The sequence below is a fragment of the Mus caroli genome, unplaced genomic scaffold (genome assembly GCF_978045245.1).
Source record: "Mus caroli unplaced genomic scaffold, Mus_caroli_1 scaffold_17, whole genome shotgun sequence".
Classification (NCBI taxonomy): Eukaryota; Metazoa; Chordata; class Mammalia; order Rodentia; family Muridae; genus Mus; species Mus caroli.
In genome coordinates, this window is record NW_028227272.1 from 17,733,616 (window position 1) to 17,753,175 (window position 19,560).

Genomic DNA, 19,560 nt, shown 5'->3' on the forward strand with positions numbered 1-19,560 from the left:
TCTGTGCCCTGCGAATGAGTTGTAAAATGCTGGTAGTAAGTGCGGCGGCCTGTCAGTCCCGCCTGGCGCCCTGGAATAGCCGTGAAGCCTGCCACAGCTGGGGAGGGGCCAACTGTGGCCGCCGTCCCTCCTTTGGCTTCCCCCTGGAGTCTGCCCGCACTCCCTTGTGTCTGCGCGCCCGCCGCGGGGCACACAGAGAAGTTCCCCCGCCCTGCCGCGCAGGCGCCTTGCGTTTCCAAAGCTCGGGAGGCCGCCGTTGCCTCCGGCCAAGAGAGCTCCGTGGATGCCTGTGTGTGGGGTGGCGGACGCCGCCGCCTCCGGGGGCTCAAGCCATGCCGGAAAACAAGTGGTTAAATTGCCCCTCATTTGGCTCCTCCCGGGGTCTGCGCACAGGTGCCCGCCCACACTCCCTCCCTTGTGTCCGCCACCCGCGCCGCCGCCGCTGCTGCCCCCACCGCAGCCGCTGCCGCCCCGACCGGCGGCGGGGCCGTTTCGCAGGAGGAGGCTGCTGTCTGCGCTCCGCCAGGCCCGCCGCCGCCTCCGGGCCATGCGGGAGGACAGTACAGAGAGTAACAAGTGGTTAAATTCCCCCTCCCTGCCAGTGTTTGTTTGCCACTCCCACATTTCGCCATGGCGCGCGGCGGAGACTCGGCGCTTGGCTCCTCCCTGTCCATTCGCCGTTACTGAGAAAATCCTGGTTAGTTTCTTTTCCTCCGCTGACTAGTATGCTTGAGTTCAGCGGGTTGCCGCGTCTGATCTGAGGACGCCACAAGGTTCCCTGGTTGCTTCTCATTTCCCTGTCCCCTGTATCCTGTCTCTTGTTAACTGTTAACAGAAAAAAATTGTGTTCATTTTAAAATATCAGTGGTCTGGTGCAGCCAGATGATGTGAGAGCTGCACCCCCTTCTCTGCCCCATGTGTTTTCTCTTCTCAGGCACCGCCCTGAGCTGCGTGAGTTTGTTCTAAGCTCCGGTGAGGGAGACCACTCACTTGGGGCTTCTTCTGTCCAAGGTAAGGAACACCTGCGGGTCTAACTGCCAGGCTCTGATGAGGTCTCGTCTCTGTGGGACTAATGCCCCGACAATCTGACCTAACAGTAAAAAGAGGTGAACTATGAAAAAAGTTAAGTGACAGAATATAGATGTAATAATTAGATAACATTCAAAGTAAGCAAAGACAAAGAAGAAGAAAAAGATATATATAGATAGATAGAAAGAGAGACATTATATGAGATCTCCATTACAGTTAGGAAACAGGAGCAAAGAGAGATAAATGACAAAGACTAGAACCTAGCAAAGTGACACTTGCTAATAATACTAGCACTTAGAAATGATCTGTAAAAAATGCTGGTCACAAACGTCAGGGAGACTAGAAAACTTAGTACCTGGCAACAAAAGCAAGCCTTTGGCTAAAGATCAAAGTGTTTACTGTTAAGAAGAGAAGAGCACTGGGTGAGAGACTGTCCTAACAAAAAGAAGAGGAACCCCCCTCATGACCAAACCCTTCACCTGTTCGTGGCTAAAAATAAAGAGATAGCAGAAGGGGTGCTAACACAGAAGCTGAGTCCTTAAAAGAGACTGGTAGCCTACCTGTTGATGCAGCTAAAAAGAGACTGTGTTTTCATATTCCTCCACTGACCAATGCAAAGCAAGTTTAAAAGGTCCCTGGACACTACAGGTCTTTGCAAACTGTGGATTCCAGGTTTTGCTGCGTTAAAAAGATAAACAGCCCTTCGTATAAGAAATAAAGAACAACCTTGGATGGCCTTAGATGCTATTGAGACTGCCCTAATGTTGTCCCCAACTTTGGGACTCCTAAATGTGACTGAGAACAAAAGTATTGCCAAAGAGGTTCTTACTCAGAAATTGGGACCCTAAAAGACCAGTGGCACTTGAAAAATTAGACCTGGTGACTGAGAGATGGCCTGCTTGTCTGCACATATTAGAGCTTTTTGTTGACAGAACAAGTGACCTTCGCTTCCCCTGCTAACCTGCTGAGTCTTCACCTACTCATCACTGCTCTGACATTCTGGCAGAAGGAACTTCGGCTCAGAAGGCTGAACTCTTGGCGCTAACCCAAGCCCTGCGGTTGGCTGAAGGCAGAGACATCAAAGACAAAGAAAAAATTCTGGCCCTCCTAGAAGCTCCTGAATGAACTGGGTGAGTTGGGGTATCGGGTATCGGCTAAGAAAGCTCAGTTATGTCGTACCGAGGTGCCAAAACGACGGAAAGCGGTGGCTCACCGAAGCCAAGAAAAAAGACTGTGATGCTGATCCCAACCCCCACCACCCCGCGCCAAGTACGTGAGTTTCTGGGAACGGTGGGCTTTTGCAGACTCTGGACTAAAGAAAAAGTCCCATTCACCTGGACTGAGGAACACCAAAAAGCCTTTGACAGCATAAAGGCAGCCCTGCTTGTAGCCCCCGCTCTGGCTTTGCCAGATCTGACTAAGCCTTTTACCCTATATGCTGAACTGGTACACGGATGACAGTAGCCTCATGGTTAAAGGTAAGCAGAAGGCGGGGACAGCAGTGCAGCAGTGGACAAAAAGCAAGTGATCTAGGCCAGCAGCCTCCCTAAAGAGACTTCAGCCCAAAAAGCTGAATTTGTGGTTTTGATACAAGCTTTATAAATGACAAAGAGAAAAGTCTACACTGACAGCAGGTATGCTTTTGCCACTGTATGGAACAATACAAACAAAGAAAGCTGTTGACATTTGCAGAAAAAGACGTTCTCAAAATGGATAAATGAGACTGCTCACATAGTCATCAAGAAGATTATTAAAGAAAATTTTTCCAAGAGTGCCAAAAGCAATAGTGTCAGATAATGTTGCCCAGGTAAGTCAGGGTGTGGCCAAGTATTCAGAGGTCAAAAATTACATTGTGTGTATAGACCTCAGAGCTCAGGATAGATAAAAATTAGTTTAAAACTCTAAGACAGACCTTGACAAAATTAATCGTGGAGACTGGCATGGACTTGGTGTTCCTTCCCTATGCCCTATTTCTTGATTCAGTTTTACTCTGTTTAAGATCCTTTATGAGACTTCTATGCCCATCATAGTCTCAAATGATGTGTTTAAACCTATGTTGTTAATAATGCTCTGTATGCTAAGTTAAAAGGCTTGCAGGTGGTCTGGTCACAACTGAAAAGGATTGGACTGAGTACGCGGACGACATCGCGCCAGGGATCCCAACAGCCGAGACAGTGAGTGAGCTGGGTACCCCAAGGACATCTCACCAGTTCCAGCCAGAGATCTGATCTACGTGCACCTGCATCATGCCCAGACCCTCAAGCCTCGCTAAAAGGGCCCCTGCCTAGTTCTGTTTACTAATGCTTCTTGTTCTGTTTTTGTTCCCATGTTAAAATAGAGTAAATGCAGTATCTGAAATTCTAAGATTAGAATTATTTACTAAAAGAAGGGGGGAATGAAAGAGGAAAATTACTGAACACCTGAACTGTTCCTGAACTCTCTTACCCCTCCCATCCAGAGACTGTTCCCGGAGCACTCCTGAACTTTTTACCCCAAGGTACCCCCTCCCAATTGGAAACTGCTTCAGGAACATTTTTTAGATAAGGGGTCTCCTGGAACAAACCTAGTCCAACCCCTCCCAACTGAAGACTATGCCAAGAACATTTTTGAGATAGGGGCCTCCTGGTACTACCCCAGAATGTTCCAATAGATCGAGTACATTGCCAAAATATAGGACACGACCCCTTGGTTATGTAAAGCCCCTTGGCAAAGCCCCTTGGTGACGTAAAACTTGTACTTTTCCCCTGGCTATTTCCTATAAAAGCCTGTGAAAAGTTTGGGCCAATTGCCGAATCTCCTCTGCACCTTGCTGGCTGCATGAGTTTCGACCCCAGATATCTGGTATATGTGCTTTTTATGTGCTTTCTTGTCATTGCTGTATTAAATCTTACTCTCTATACATCTTAAGTTCGGTCTCAGTGTCTTCTTGGGTGCGCGGCTGTCCCGAGGCTTGAGTAAGTGCCTCCCTTTGGGAGTTTTGGAGTCTTTCAACCTGCTGTAGAACTCTACCGGTTTCTGTGTGAGTGAACTTCTCTGACACTAGCTATCTAGGAAGAGTGTGTTCTTACGTGGTCACACTCACACACACAATTGCCTTCACCATCAAGCCAACTTCAATTCTTCCAACTGTGCATACAGTGTGTCTCCCTGACTGATCTGGGGTCCCTCAGCTGTGAGCTTGCATTGTACATCATTAAGATTCTGTGTGCATGCTTTCTCTTCCCTTGACTCATGACTGCTTTCTTTTTCCTGAACTGAAGAGGTTTCTTTTCTCCTTCTTTTCTTTTTTTTTTTTTTAATACAGTCATGAATCGAAGTTTATTTACTTATGTTTTTAAAATTTATTTTATGTATATGAATACAATGTAGCTGTTTTCAGACACACAGAAGAGGGCATCAGACCCCATTGCAGATGTTTGTGAGCCACCATGTGGTTGCTGGGAATTGAACTCAGGACCTCGGGAAGAGCAGTCAGTGCTCTTAACCATTGAGCCATCTCTCCAGCCCCAGGTTTGTTCTTCTTTATCTGTCTTTTGCATTTTATTATTGGCACTTACCTATTCTCCTTTTACTGGTAGCTCTACCATCTGTCTCCTCCCAGCCAAAGGTAACTTTTGGTATGGTAATAGACAGCTATTGGGTTGTCCTTACTTCTCCTACAGAAAGCTGTTGTTGTGAACTTCTGTGTTCCATTGTGGGCTGGGTGGGGATTTCCTGTGCAGAGGCAATGCTCAGGAAGGACTCATTTCCACCTAAACCTACAGGGCCACACCTTCTAATCCTTTTCATAGCCACCTACTCTTCAGTGATGCAATGATGACTGATGGCAAAATCCTTCCAGCTTGGTGTCAGCCAGCTTTGAAACAGAAGCCAGTCTACACACGCCAATGCTGTTGTATTACTTGCTTGTCTCTAATTGCTTTGATCTTTTCCTAGGCTTATCAGCCTAGATTTCTCCTCTGCCTCTTCCTGGCTTGCCCATTTTTCTTTTCTTTTCTTTTTTTTTTAATGTATGCAAATAAAATGTGTCTGTGAGTATGTCTGTATACCACAATGAGTACAGGAGTCTGTGGTGGTCAGAAGAGGACATCAGATCTAGTACGTTCTGTTTCCACGGTTTTGGCTGATTTAGGCATCCTTCATAAGTAGGACCACGAGTTAGGCATGGTGTTCCAAGGTGGAAATCCCAACACTTTGGAGTCTAAAATAAGAGGATTTCTGTGCATTCAAGACCAGCTTGGGCTACATAGTAAGTTCCAGACTGGCCTGTACTGTACTGTACTTACTATACAGTACAGTGTGTGTCCCCCTTCTCAGGAAAACTAATTGAAATGATATGTAAGTTATCCTTTGTGTCTTTATGGGGAGTCTAAAAACATAAATACTTAAATCTAATCCTAGGCCAGTCAAGTGTAATGTTAGAGGATGACCCTCAAACCCTGCTGATATTATTAAAGGATCCCAGTGACTCTAATGGACATCCATGAAAACAAGTGGGCTGGAGGGTTTGAGTCACATACTTCCAGTGAATCCTCCCTGTTACAAGCATGCCTCAGCACCTGCTAACAGGTGCCTAGATTCTCTTATCAGTGGGTGATTCTTCCACATTTTAAAGTGTTTGTCACAGCAACAGAGTTGTGATTTGACTCTGCAATGTCTCTCACATTAAATGTCATTTAACCTCCTGTTCCATGGTTGCTATCTGAGGAGACTGTGGAACTTAAAGGTTTATTTATCCTGCAAAAGTAGGGGGCAGGCCTTTAAAGGTTCTACCATGTTTTGCTGAGATCTGTGTGTTTGTTCTCTGGTCTGCTGTGATGTGAACAGCCTCTGTTATACATTCACCTGCTGACATCTGAGATACTCCGTCATGCTACCCCACCATAGTGGACACACTTCTTTAGGCATACATTTTTCTCCATCTGCTTTAATAAGGGTTCAACCTCTCTTGTGGCCAACAACCCCTCAGAGGCAGTGGAAAAGAAAGGTTATTAGGATACACGGGAAGTGGACCTGTTTAGAAATAGTTCTTTGGGGTGATTCCAAGCTTCTTTGTTCTCAGTCCAGTCCACTCAGCAAACACCACACATGAATCAGCAACTGCAGTTAAATCCAGAAAAAAAAACCTTAAGACTTGCCAACCGCCTGAGTTTGAGGCAGGGGCAAGAAACCATAAGAACCTCATAAGAAGTTCTTTGTCAAGTTTCTCTCTATGATGTCACCACAAGTGAAGCTCAATAATCCAATCTAAGGCGAACCAGTACATGTGTGTCCTCAGCAAAGCAAACCAATGCTTGAATTCCCACTGTCTGTGGGGTCATATTTATATTTTTTCTAAACATTACTCATCCTTTCTCGTGTATGCTATAGCAAAACTTCCTTTCATGTGTATCTGCTTCAGGAAAACATTCTTTCACATATCTGCTTTAGCAAAATATTCTCTCACCTGTGTGCCCCAGCAAAACATTGTTGGACATACCTGACTTTCCAAAGACACCAGAAGTTTCCACTTCACCTCTGCTGCTGAGATGTGATCTCTTTCCTCAGTCTGTTTCACACACTGCAATGGGCTAAGCCCTCTGACTCCTGGAAGCAAAATAAACAAAAAACAAAAACAAACAAAAACCCTGCCTCTGTTACAGGGACTTGAAATTAAGTAATATAAACAGTTCCATGGTTAAAATTCTGTCTTCATCAACAAGGGACTCAATTATAAAATGACATGGAATGGGTCTTAAACAAAAGCTGGTAACTTTGTGAAGTTCTGGGGCCAGAAGTCCAAGCTCAGAGCAGCAGCATATACCTAAAGGCTTCATGGCTGGGTTCTGGTGAGAGCGTCATGGGTTGTAGACAGCCACCTTGTTGCTCCATGGCTTTTCCTCAGCAAATGATTCCTACTCTTCTTAGTGCTGATTAGATTTTGTTTTGTTTTGTCTTGTTTTGTTTTGTTTTGTCTTGTCTTTGCACACAGATTGACACAGCCCAGGCTTGCTTCAGACTTGCTAATGCTGGCCTTGAACTCAGGATCCTGTTGCTTCCATTTCCCAAGTGCTAAGATTACTCACCGAGCCTGGCTCTAACTAAATCCTGAGAGTTCTGATCCTAGGACACTATTGAAATCTAAATCTAGATGCCTCCAAGATAAATAAGTATTATCATACCGGGAAACTCAGGCTTAAGCAGCTTTCAGGTCAGTTCCAGCTCAATTTTTCCAAGTTCTGTGTCTGAAATGGGTGTGTCTTTAGCAGTAGGGTCTCCATGTTCTGGTAGGAGCCAAGGGCAGTAGCAAAAGCATGTGTTGTTTTGAGACTTTTGGTTTCCCCTGACCAAGAACTGAAAGAGAAGATTCCCATGTGTAGTGGTTTGAATATGTTTGAGCCCAGAGAGTGGCACTATTTGGAGGTTTAGCCTTAGGGTAGGTGTGTCACTGTGGGAGTGGGCTTTAAGATTCTCTTCTTAGCTGCCTGGAAGCTAACCTTTTCCTGTTTGCCTTTGGATGAAGATGTAGAATTCTCACCACCTGCTGCATCATGCCTGTCTGAACACTGCCATGCTCCTGTCTTGATAATGGACTGAAGCTCTCAACCTCTGAACCTGTGAGCCAGCCCCAATTAAATGTTGTTTTTACAAGAGTTGCCTTGGTCATAGTGTCTGTTCACAGCAGTAAAACCCAAACTAAGTCACCAGGCCTGCTCCTGGAGCTTTTATTAAATAGTCTCTAGGAGGGATCTTTATTACCCCAAATGATATAACTTCTTTTAACACACACACACACACACACACACACACACACACACACATTTTTAAGTTAACATAAAATAGGGTGTTTCTGTATGGCGTTTTCTTTTCTTTTCTTTTCTTTTTTTTTTTTTTTTTTTTTTTTTTTTGGTTTTTCGAGACAGGGTTTCTCTGTGTAGTCGTGGCTGTCCTGGAACTCACTCAGGCCCAGGCTGGCCTCGAACTCAGAAATCCGCCTGCCTCTGCCTCCCGAGTGCTGGGATTAAAGGCGTGCGCCACCACGCCCGGCTTCTTTTCTTTTAATTATTCATTTATTTTATGTATGTGAGTGAGCTGTATCTGTCTTCAGACACACCAGAAGAAGACATCGGATCCCATTACAGATGGTTGTGAGCTACCATGTGGTTGCTGGAAATTGAACTCAGGATCCCTGGAAGAGCAGTCAGTACTCTTAACTGAAAGAAAATAAAACTTGAGACCTGTGATTCATGTAATTTATGTCAAATAGCCCAAAGAGTTGTTTGTGAGCTTTGAAACCTGGGGCTGAGAATATAGCAGAACAGGCCATGACATGCCAGGCAGGCCCATCATTAAGACATTCCTGAGGCTGCTTGGCCATAAAGATAAGAGAATGACATGTCTGGACTGGCCCGGCGCCTCCCTATTGCCCTTCTGACCTAAGTTAAATGTTAACAGTCTGCTGATGTTTAAATGGACCAATCATGTGAAACTGCACCAATTCCTCCCTGCTGATGTTTAAATGAACCAATCATGTGAATCGCGCCAATTCCTCCCCCTGCCCCAGCCCCAGCCCCTTTTCTATAAAAACCCCTAGCTTCCAAATGGTCAACTCCACTGTCTCCTGCCTGAGATACATTTCGAACCGGAGCTCCGCCATTAAACTACCTTGTGTATTTACATCAAGACGGTCTGTTTGTTCGTGATTCTTGGGTGCATGCCAAATCGGGAGTTGAGTGGGAGTTTCCCACTAGGTTCTTTCATAACTACTGAGCCATCTCTCCAGCCTTCTGGAAGGCATTTTCAAGCATCATTATTTCTCCCTCCCCTCCCATTTTCATTTTCCCTTCCATAGCACCTATGTCCTCCTATACTCTTTTCTAGATGTGTGTCTGGGTGTAACAATAATAATTTTAGAAGGAAGAGGAAGAGGACACAGTAGGAGTAGGAGAGGGGTGAGAAATAATGGGGAAGAAATAATATGAAAACAATGTTCATGTATGAAACTCTCAGAAAATAACATTTAAATAAAAACATAAGTAAATTAATAATTACTACCACCTATCAAGTGTTTATTACATATAGTAGCCTATTAAAAATCACTAATATCAGCTGGGCAGTGGTAGCTCACACCTTGAACCCCAACACTAGAGATGCAGAGGCAGACAAATCTCTGTGAATTTGAGGCCAGCCTGGTTTACAAAGAGACTAGCAGGAATGGTGATGCAAACTTTAATCCCAGGAGTCAGGAGTAAGAGGAAGGAATGTCTCTGAGTTCAATGCCACCCTGGTCTACAAGGTGAGTTCCATGATAGACATTGTCTACATAGAGAAACCCTGTCTCGAAAAACCATTACCACCACCACTACCACCACCACCACCAAAATTGAGACCAAAACAACTTGTGCATAGTCCTGTGTTCTGCATATGATGGAGCTGAATTCTAGTTATTTTGCTGTGAACAAATGTTGGACTTTGTAAGGACAGTAGTCTTATGAAGACCTGGGTCCATGCTCTGACCTACTCCATTGGTTGCTATATGTGCTGTTCTGTGTCTGTCCTGTCTGAACCTCAGTTTCACCTATAAAATTGGTTTCACAGTGTCCCTTGTCATAAAGTTGTATGAGGATTAAACTCTGTATGCGTGGTGTGTGTGTGTGTGTGTGTGTGTGTACCTGGGTGTGAGTGCCCAAGAAGAGAAGAGTGTATCAGACATGGTTGAGGTTTGGTATTTTGTTATGTATTGTAATGCTAAATTCTGTACTGGGAGGGTCTTGCTCTAAGACCTAGTTCTCACATTTACCAGGTTTTGTAATGCAAACTTTGTTCCTTAATTTAAAACTATTATAAATAAACATGGTTAAATAAAAATGGCTACAGCCGATTACTGGAGGGATTAGGTTAGGAGGGTTTTTTAGTTAGCTGGTTGAGTGTGGGAGAGAGGAGAGAAGGAGGAGAGAAGAGAAGGCTCCAGAAGAGGAGATGTACCATGAGCACATGGTCAGGAGAAATAGCAAGTATCTGGAGTCCACCACTGCGAGGGTAGCCAGGCCAGCAGTTAGAAAAGTAGACTAGGGGTTACACCAAGTAATTGACAAAGCCAAATAAAATAATCATAGTCTGAGTCTCATTGCTTTGTAAGCTTGTCAGAGATGATCTTAAATTGGTTTTACCACGTATTAGTGAACCAACGTGAGGCAGGAACTTACTTACAACCTAAGGTTAGATTATAGGTATACCAGGTAGAGTCACAACACTCCCAGAAAACACTGCTGCTACGAGACGTTATGAAGTGCTTTGCAGCTACAGTTAGTTGGGGCCTGGGAAAGTTTTTCACTTCTGGAACTGCTCGAGAGACGTAGGCTGTGGTTCTCCCAAGAGCTTTATGTTGCTCTGGAAAGCCAGCTCTCTGCTTGGGTGAAAGAATAGCTAGAGCTGAGGCAGGTGCAAAAAAAAGCAGCCTAATTTGAGCCCACTGAGTCTCCAGCCTTGTGTCAGGTGAGAGCCACCAGCCCAACCAAGCATGGCAGGGCACATGGACCAGAGACTACTGGTGGATGCCTGTGGGCGAAGGCCTAAAGCACCATATAAACATGGCAGTTTGGAGAGGCCTAGCCAGGGATTAATGCACCAGGTATCAATTAAAATGTCCCAAGAATCTAAACTGATAAGGTATTGAGTTTAAAGAACAATAAAAAAGAAGAAAAATAAGGTATAAAAATATAGAAAAAAATATTTAATTTAAACACAAGAAAAATAAAGTCTTAAGAGAGAAGTTTTGAAATTAAAAAGAAAAAAATGTTTTCTATATTTGGGAGGGAAGCACAATGACACACTGCATCTAGATTCAATATGATCATGCTTTGCTTACCAGCCTGTAAATGAGTGTTTTTTTTTCAATGATTACAGTTTTGTATGCCATGTTTGGGAGAGATCAGAATAAGACAGACTTGGATAAAGAAGAGACTGAAAAATTAGATACTAGATTAGAGACCATAAAACAGAAAGAATCTTTAAATAAAAATAAGAAACCCTCCGTGGAATCCAATCTGGAACTTACAATAGTGACCCGTCCAGCAGGTCCAGTTATTCGAGGGTCTCGAGGGGACCTTCTCCTAATAACCAAATGGGGGGGGTAGAGAGAGACGAGGGCCTTGTGGGAATAACGACACGGAACCGTTCTGAATTGCATCAAAGCCGCAAATGTATTGAGAAAGGCCCAAGGCTTAAATGCACAAGCAAAAGGGGAAGTACAGATACTTATCAGCGGGAGGGGTGGGGCAATACAAGCAAAAGGAGAAGTACTTATCAGTAGGAGGGGGGGACAATAGAAATTCTTTCTTTTGGCAGCTACGTGCGGAAGCAGGAACTTGGTGGTATCAGGGTGTGGTCAGGACATAGGCTAAGACTTAGGGCTGGAACTTCCCGTGGTTGCTCTCGGAATCAATGTGTCGGTGGCCTGCTTTTGACCCCCTTTTCTTTTCGGGGGGAGAGGCCCAATTCAGAGATAAAGAGTTGTCTTAGTAGCTCCCAACACAATAGCATTAAAAATGTAGGTCCAGACAGGAAGGTTCCACAGGGTCTTGAGAAATTAGAATGGGAGCCAATAGAGATAGAATATACTGAAGCAGGATCCAAATTCTGCTTATTGATGCTAACTTAAAGCAATGTCATACAATGGGTTGTGTGTTGCATTTTATAGTTTGCAGAACTGAGATGTGTACACTTGTTGATATATGATACGACTGATACATGTTCAGAGGTCCAGTGGACTTCTGCCTTGAGTTCTGAGGTGGGGGGATTCCGAGATTGCACATTTATTAGAGATGATGGCTATCTTGGAGAAGCCTTTACAGATTAAAACTGATGATGTTCAAGTGTATATGTCCATTAAAAGGCAACAATTGTATGGACATTATGGCATGAAGCCTATTGTGGAAAGAGCTTAGAGTCCTACAGGCCAAGTCATTATAAAAAGACCTAATAGAACTTTAAAGGAAAGGCTCATAGAGCAGAAGCGGGGTATGATAGCTCGCAAAGATGGTTTAAAATGTCTTTTGTTGACTTTAAATTTCTTAAGTCAATGAGACTTAAGAAGCACAACTACTAAGATTCACTGGATTTTAGAAAGGACTGCTGAGTTAGATCAGCCTACAGAAGTCCTTATTCCAAAATGGAGGAAAGGAAATGTGTTGGGGAGATTTTTACATTTCTTTAAACAGGAATAGAAAAGCTACATCTGTCATCTAAATTGTTGAAAATGACATTTTACCACAGTAGAGCCCCTGAAGATTTTGGCTACAGACAAAAAGAGGGAGATTGCCAAGATCAGCAAGACAAAGAGTGTATGTGCCGATCCTGGCGCTTGAGAACAGCTCTGAGACTGGCTGAGGCATAAAATGTCTTTGTATAGCCAATAAATATTGTTTGCTACAAAATTCTCACATTCATCATCACATACCATCCTTTCACATGGCATGAATGGAGATTTATATTGCAGTTTCATTATATGATCAAACTAACCTCTGAAGAAAGACAGTTGTTTTTCAGCTGCTCAAATTGATTTTAATTGATCTGTGCACATTCCATACAAATGTCTCTATAGAGCTATGCATTGCTTGTAAGGTTTGTACATTGCAGAATGGAAGGTCATGACACAGTTCTGACGAGATTTACCCTCAGGGATGCTGAGATGGTGAGATGGTGAGATTCACTGTTCCAGCTTCTTACCTGATTCTATCTCAGCTGCATCCAAACTGTTTCCTCTGAAGACTTGCTTCCAGGACACCTTCAGAACAGCTAGAACACTTGGTCCAGCCTTTCAGACTGTTACAGTCAGGACTGCATTTAAGCTTGTTCTTTCTCAGTATATAGAGACTGGACAACAAAAGCTACAGCTAGCTTTCTTAAGACTAACCCTTTTTCTAATTTTCTTGGGCCCCCTAAAGGAATTCTTTGCCTCGATGCAGCAGGAAGCAATAAAAAGAAGAGCATCTTCCCAGTCCCTTACATTGGGGTGGATGGTTATTTCATTTTATAAGTTATAGATAGGTTGTCAGAGGTCAGGTTCAGGGATTTCTTCTCTGTTTCATTTTCTCTATCTTACTTTCTTGTGCCCTTTCCCAAGCTTGAGAGGGCTGAATCAGACCTTGGTTGCCACAGTCAGCTAGCCCACCTATGGTGGAGTCTTCTGACCTAGGTGCAGTCTATTGTCCTGCCACATCTGCAACTTCCTGCAAGAAGCCACTTCCTGCTGAGTGAGCTTGCTTTCCTGAGGAGATCCTGACAAAGCAAGGAGATCCTGGCACAGTGGGGGATTGGTTCCCCCCTTTAAAAATCAGACCCTAGAATTAAAACCTTGAGCCTTGATCAGAGAAGTTTGTCTTGACTAGTGATTTCTCTCAAGATCCTTCTCATCCATCCCCAGCTTTCCTTTCAGGAATCCAGGATCCTGTGGCCGCTGGTGGCTACACTTTCTTCTTTAGGTTAGGGAAAGTGGGTTGAACAGAAAAGGGGAAGGATATAGAAGTATTAGACAAATAAGGGTAGATTTTTGAAATTACTCTTAAACCAAACTAAATCAAACCAAACTAAACCAACAAACCAAACCAAACCACACCAGAACCCTTTTTATAGCCATAGTCTTACAATGGTAGACACAATTATATTTTGATTGCAAAATTCATGGTATGTTTTGTTACATCAATAAAGAATTTTGTATATTGGTACAGGTTTAAGGTTTTCATTGGTGTAAGTCTTTGTATATTGATACACACTTTAAAATTAATTTTGCTACAACATAATATATGTATGTTTCAACTCTTGTATAGATATTATGCCTATGCAACTCATTTCAAATATAAGGTTTAACCCAGTCCTTTTTAAAAAAATTATGTAAGCATCTTTTTTTTTTTAAAGATTTATTTACTTATTATATGAGTGTACACTGTAGCTGACTTCAGACACTCCAGAAGAGGGCATCAGATTTTTGTTACAGATGGTTGTGAGCCACCATGTGGTTGCTGGAATTTGAACTCAGAACCTTTGGAGGAGCAGTCGGTGCTCTTAACTGCTGAGACATCTCACCAGCCCAACACAGTCCTTTTTAATAGCTGCTATTCCAAGCTGTTTAGGATAATTAAGTACTGCAAATCCATACTCAGTCAAACTCATGGTCATAGAAGATAGTAGTTTAGTTGATTATAATAAAATGTATTCAAGGTTATTGAGATAGTAAATAGCTAAGAATAAACAATATTTGACAATCAGATATGTGATAGATATATAGTTGGTCTTTAAGAATCCTCAAAGATCCATAAAATATGGCATTTAAAATTATTTCATCATTAAAAGTTTTTTTGATTATGAAACAGGTCTGATCCTGACCATACCCCCACTCCACTTCAAAGATTATGCGCATCAATAACCATATGGAGTTGCTTCAATTGTGGCAAACTAACCACCAGGCCAAGAAAATACCCTTTCTGCAACTACAGACATATCTGTCCCGAAGGGACAAATGGATGCAGGGAAGTTGATTGCCAAGCTCTGCCAAAACATTATGAAGCAAGGCCTTCATGATTCCTGAATCACAGACAGTTGTCAGCTATCAGGGCCAGAGGCTGAAGATGGAGGCTCAGTGTTATAGAGGTGACATTGGGGCTGTCCAGGCAGTCAGCTGGCTCTGCCATTTTTATCATTTTTGGAACTGTGTCCCTGTCCTTCCTGCATATTTATTCCTTCTGAGGTCTCTGGTGGGGTTGAGGACTAAATAATTATAGTCTTTCAGTGAAACTTAAGTTGTTTACCATTTAGGAAGTTATTGTAGGTCTCGGAAGATATATTTAAGTTAATGCAAGTTAGGAGAGAAGTTGATTTAGATACAGAACTCTGAACTCACCAGGATAGGATAGATAATAAAATACTTTATTCTAAGTTCCCAAATTCAAGCAGACTGGACATTTTGAATTTAGCTCTTACATAATAATTTTCATAATTATTTTATAATTGTTCCTAACTTATTTGTTTAATATTAGAAAAGAAGGACCTTTTCTATTTACAAAAAAGGGGTAATTGAGGATGTTTGGTCTTTTGCTATGTATTGTAATGCTAAGTACAATGTCTGGTTGCTCCTAGGAACAAGGATATCATGTATACCAAATGAAGCTATGTAACCTTGTTCCTAAATTTAAAACTATTGGTCAAATACAGATGCAGACAGCCTAGCGTACAGCTGGGTAGAAGGAAGGCTGGTAGGGTTTTGGTTTCTGGGCTTGGTGGTCAGAGGTAGGACCACATGAAAGGAAGAGGGAGAAGTTGGAGAGAGAGGATACCATGGGGTAAGGGGTCATGAGAATGGACCCCCAGGGCTGGCCAGTCAGAGTAAGGGCAGCCCAGGCAGAACCTGGCATGTCATATCTCAGGGTTATTGGCAGGGAATTAGACAAAAGAGTCATAGAGGGTTGATATCTGCCCAGCTCTAGTGCTCATTAAGACTTATTATGAATATAATAAATATAATAAAGATTTTGTGTCTTTTATCTGGGAACTGAATGGTCATAGGTGAGGTAGAAATGTCTGATTGAGATTAAATATTTACTACAACAGATACCCTGGAGCTGAAGTTACAGGGAGTAGTAAACTGCCCAGGTAGGTGCTAGGGACCAAACTGAGATCCTCTGTAAGAGTTGAAAAATCTCTTAACACTGAGCCGTTTCTACATTTCCCCTGTTGAAGAATTTAAATGAGAGAAACATTTAAAGTTTAATATATAACAAGATTTAATTTTATTTAAATTTTAATTAGGTTTAAACATTTAATAATTAATATTTAAATGAGAGAAATATGTCATGCTTGGCACCAAGTCAGTAGTAATCAGCCCACAGTTCCTCTGCCAAGGCATTTTGTTTCTCCTCCCTCTTCCCTGTCCATGATGGGCTGGGCATGAGGCTTACTGAAAGGTCGAGCCTGTAGTCCCTGCCACATGGTAGAAAAGCTGAAATCTCAGTACCAATAAGCCTCAGACAGGAACACTCTGAGATGACTAAAAACCTCATTACTTAGAGGTCCCACCCTGGGAGTGTCGCAGATCTTTCTTACATGTGGGTGGCAGCACCGGGTTGTTCCTGCAGGCCCCAGGAATCTCTTGTGAGGCTTCTGAGGAGAGTCGGTGAAGGTCTATCTATCTCATCACTGGCTCTGCTCTTCTCCGACTCAGCACACAGAAGAGCCATGGGAACCTTTGAAGGACACCTGTTGCCAGGACTTGGCCTCCTCATGTATTCAATCTATTATTCGTCGCTAATGTCCTTGGCCCTACTCCGGAAACAGACGCTGCTCAAGCACCCCTTGCTCCCAAGGAAGCTGCTGGGTCTCGGGCTGGTTTCGCAGTTATCCTATGAAGCAGTGGTAAAGGTGGTTATCCCTGCTTTTGGCATTATTTGTGAATACTACTACCCCCTAGGGGTCAACCGTCTGAAGATCATAGACTGGAAGGACCCTCAGCGGCTGTTTGTTTTCAAGGACAACTGGCAGCATGTAACCATGTTTGGGTTCTTTATTCTCAGTGGCATAGTAGACATTGTGAGTCAGGCACAACGGGCACCTTGGAGTGTGAAGCTGGAGCGCGCAGCTGAAGCCCTGACTTTCTATGTGGTGGCACTGCTGATGATATCCCATATTGAAAACAAAAGCGTCTTGGAGATCCGAGTGCATCTTCTGTTTGTGTTGCCTGCCTTCTTGCTTGCTCTGATTCTCACTGTGGAGATCTGGGTCCCTGACAATGCCCCACTCTGGGTCCTCAAGAGCTGGATGGGACTGGTGTTAAGCACCTGGATGTTGCAGATCTGTGAGATGTATATACCTTTCACTGGACAGCCCTGGAGGGCAGACAACCCTACGGACCTGGCGTTTGTAACCATTTTCTTCTGCTGGCACCTGGTCTTAGGGGTTACCTTGCTGATTACCATCTATGGCCTCTGCAGTCTCTGGCACCGTCACTGTTCTTCCTGGACAAAGACTCTTGGGGCTAGGTACCAGCAGTGTCCTATGGAATCCAGTGGTGAAGAATTAGAAAAGCTCAATGCAGAAGCTATGGCACAGGATGGAGGTGTGTAGGAACAGGAGCCATCTCGAGTGTGCATGCACATCTTGGAGTCCACAGCACAATTCTCCATCCCAGGATCTAGCTTCCTTATCCTCAAATAAACCTTGTAGCTCCGAGGATAACTCCTTACTTATCACTTCGTTCCATCCAGGTCAGTCTCCCATCTGGTTCCTTATCTGTACGGTTTCTGGTCATTCATTGGAAAGAACAAAATTGTGCTTTCCTATGATGGCTTTTGGTAAATTTTCTTATTAAAAAATTTAAAAAGAAAGAAAGAAATAAACTTAAACTGAGTCAGTGTACTTCTGACTACTGCGAAAGTAGGGAGGAGAAAAAGGAGGTGGTTTACCAAGGGTTCCGTTCAGGAGAGCAAAGAGTCCTGGGTGGAGTTCTCAAAGGTGGGTGTAATAAGGTGATTAAGAGGTAATTTTAGGGCTCGTGAGATACTCATTCTGTAGAAGCCCTGGCTACAAGCCTGAGGACACAAGGACACAAGTAGTGTGTGCCCCGGGTGCCTGGGAACCTGGGTTCACTAGCCCTAAAAATAAAAAAAGCAGGCAAATAATTTGTACCGCTTTGTTTTTTGCTGTGATACAAAACAATTTGTTCCAACTCCTTCAGAAAATCTATTATGTGCATTGTATCCTGTATGAATGCTTCTGGGGAGAAACTGAAGAAAAGCATGGCCCTTACATGAGGAAAGTGGAGTCTGGGAAGAATGCCATGAAGTGGGATGGATATTGATAATATTTATGGATGTCTTCAAATGAGATGCAGACACCAAACATCTGGATGTTTACAGATGTGGTAGGATGGGAGGGGGTGATTGTCAGACATGTGGAGAAAGGATAGCTGGGAGAAGCAGACCCATGAAGCCACTGCATTTATCTTCCCTATACAGCCAGGAATTTGCTTCTCCGATCAGAGAAAGCTTCTTGAAGCACAGAGATTAGCAGGCAGCAGACAAAGCAGTCATTTTAAAATGCCATAGGCATCTGAAAAGAAGCACTGATATGCAGAGCATGGACCAGGGTCTCTGGAGACCATCAAAGAGGGGAGCCAGGGCTCTAGCAGTCCACACTGGCCATGTTTGAATCTTACAGAGGTGCCCATCCTCCTGAAACAGGATCCAGGCCTCTGGCTCCTACACCCCAAGCCTTCTCTTCTCAGCAGGGCAGGAACCAATCCAAGCAGAAGCTCTTTCCTACTGAAAAATCCCAGAGCCAGAACCTGCTTCTCCCTATGACTAAGAAACTTAAGCTTTGAGTCTCCTTGTGTTATACTGTGCTCCTGACCCTGGGGACAGTGTTCATATTATCATTGATAGTTTATATATCACACAATATCCACACAAGTGAAGATTTAAATCCTTTTCTCTAGAAATTGTTCTCCAAGTTGCATTAGCTTTGTGCTGGAAAGAACCTGGCCTTGCTTCATGCCACAGGCTCTGAGCACAGCCATGCTGTCAGGATGAATCAGACAGATCCATCTCTCTTACGTTGACAGCACATGTTCTGTAAGAGGTTAGTGTTAAACCTGTCCTTATTGCACCTGAGAGCAAAAGCATGGGATGTGAGCTGTGTCTCACAGATGGGCTGGGAACCAGGGGCAGGTGGAGGCTGCATGTTTGAGTTCCTATATTTTGTACAAATAGATCTCTAGGTGGTGGTGACTGCTGTAGCTGGTCTTTCCTAGGACCTTCAATGGCTGCATGAGACCCGTGCTCACTGTGAAGGCCAATCTTCTCATTCAAATCCTGGGTTTTTGTTTATGCTTTCATTGTTCTGCATTTTGTTCTTGAGACTGAGTTTCTCTGTGTAGTCCTGGCTGTCCTGAACCTCATTCTGTCTGGCCTCGAACTCAGACCCAAACTGGCTAATCCAGCCAAACCCAGCTGTCATAAAATTGCGGTCATACCCATTATATCAGAAAGTGGGCATGTAGGCATGATTTCTATCAGCTTGTCATTTTTGGAAATTTTCCAAAATAAAAATAGTAATTTAAAATGGGCGGTGGTGGCACATGCCTTTAATCCCAGCATTTGAGAGGCAGAGGCAGGCAGATTTCTGAGTTTGAGGCCAGCCTGGTCTACAAAGTGAGTTCCAGGACATCTCATCTAGGGATACACAGAGAAACCCCATCTTGAAACACCCAAAAAAAAAGTTATTTAATTTTAGAGAAATTTCATCATTAAGACTCTGATTACTAATATAATGTGATCTAAGTTGAACTTTGTTCCCAAGCTTTATCTAAGGGGGGAAGGATTTACAGATAGATGACAGTTACCTTTGAAAATTAAAATATGTTCAATTAAATTAATTTTAATTAAATGATAATGAATAAAATTAATTTTCAATTTAATTATTAAATTAATAATTAACTCAGTATTAAATCAAATGTTTGGTAATTTAATTATTAGATTAATTAATACATTTAAATAAGAAAATTAT

The 19,560-nt window shown here is 43.2% G+C and overlaps 1 protein-coding gene across 1 annotated transcript; it reads left to right on the plus strand.

Annotated features, from left to right (window-relative positions):
- The first annotated feature begins 16,236 nt into the window (after positions 1-16,236).
- On the plus strand, positions 16,237-17,121 carry LOC110311192 (transmembrane epididymal protein 1A-like). The gene has a single exon (XM_021184435.2). The coding sequence runs from the start codon at positions 16,237-16,239 to the stop codon at positions 17,119-17,121; it is 885 nt and encodes a 294-aa protein (XP_021040094.1).
- The last annotated feature ends 2,439 nt before the right edge of the window (positions 17,122-19,560 follow it).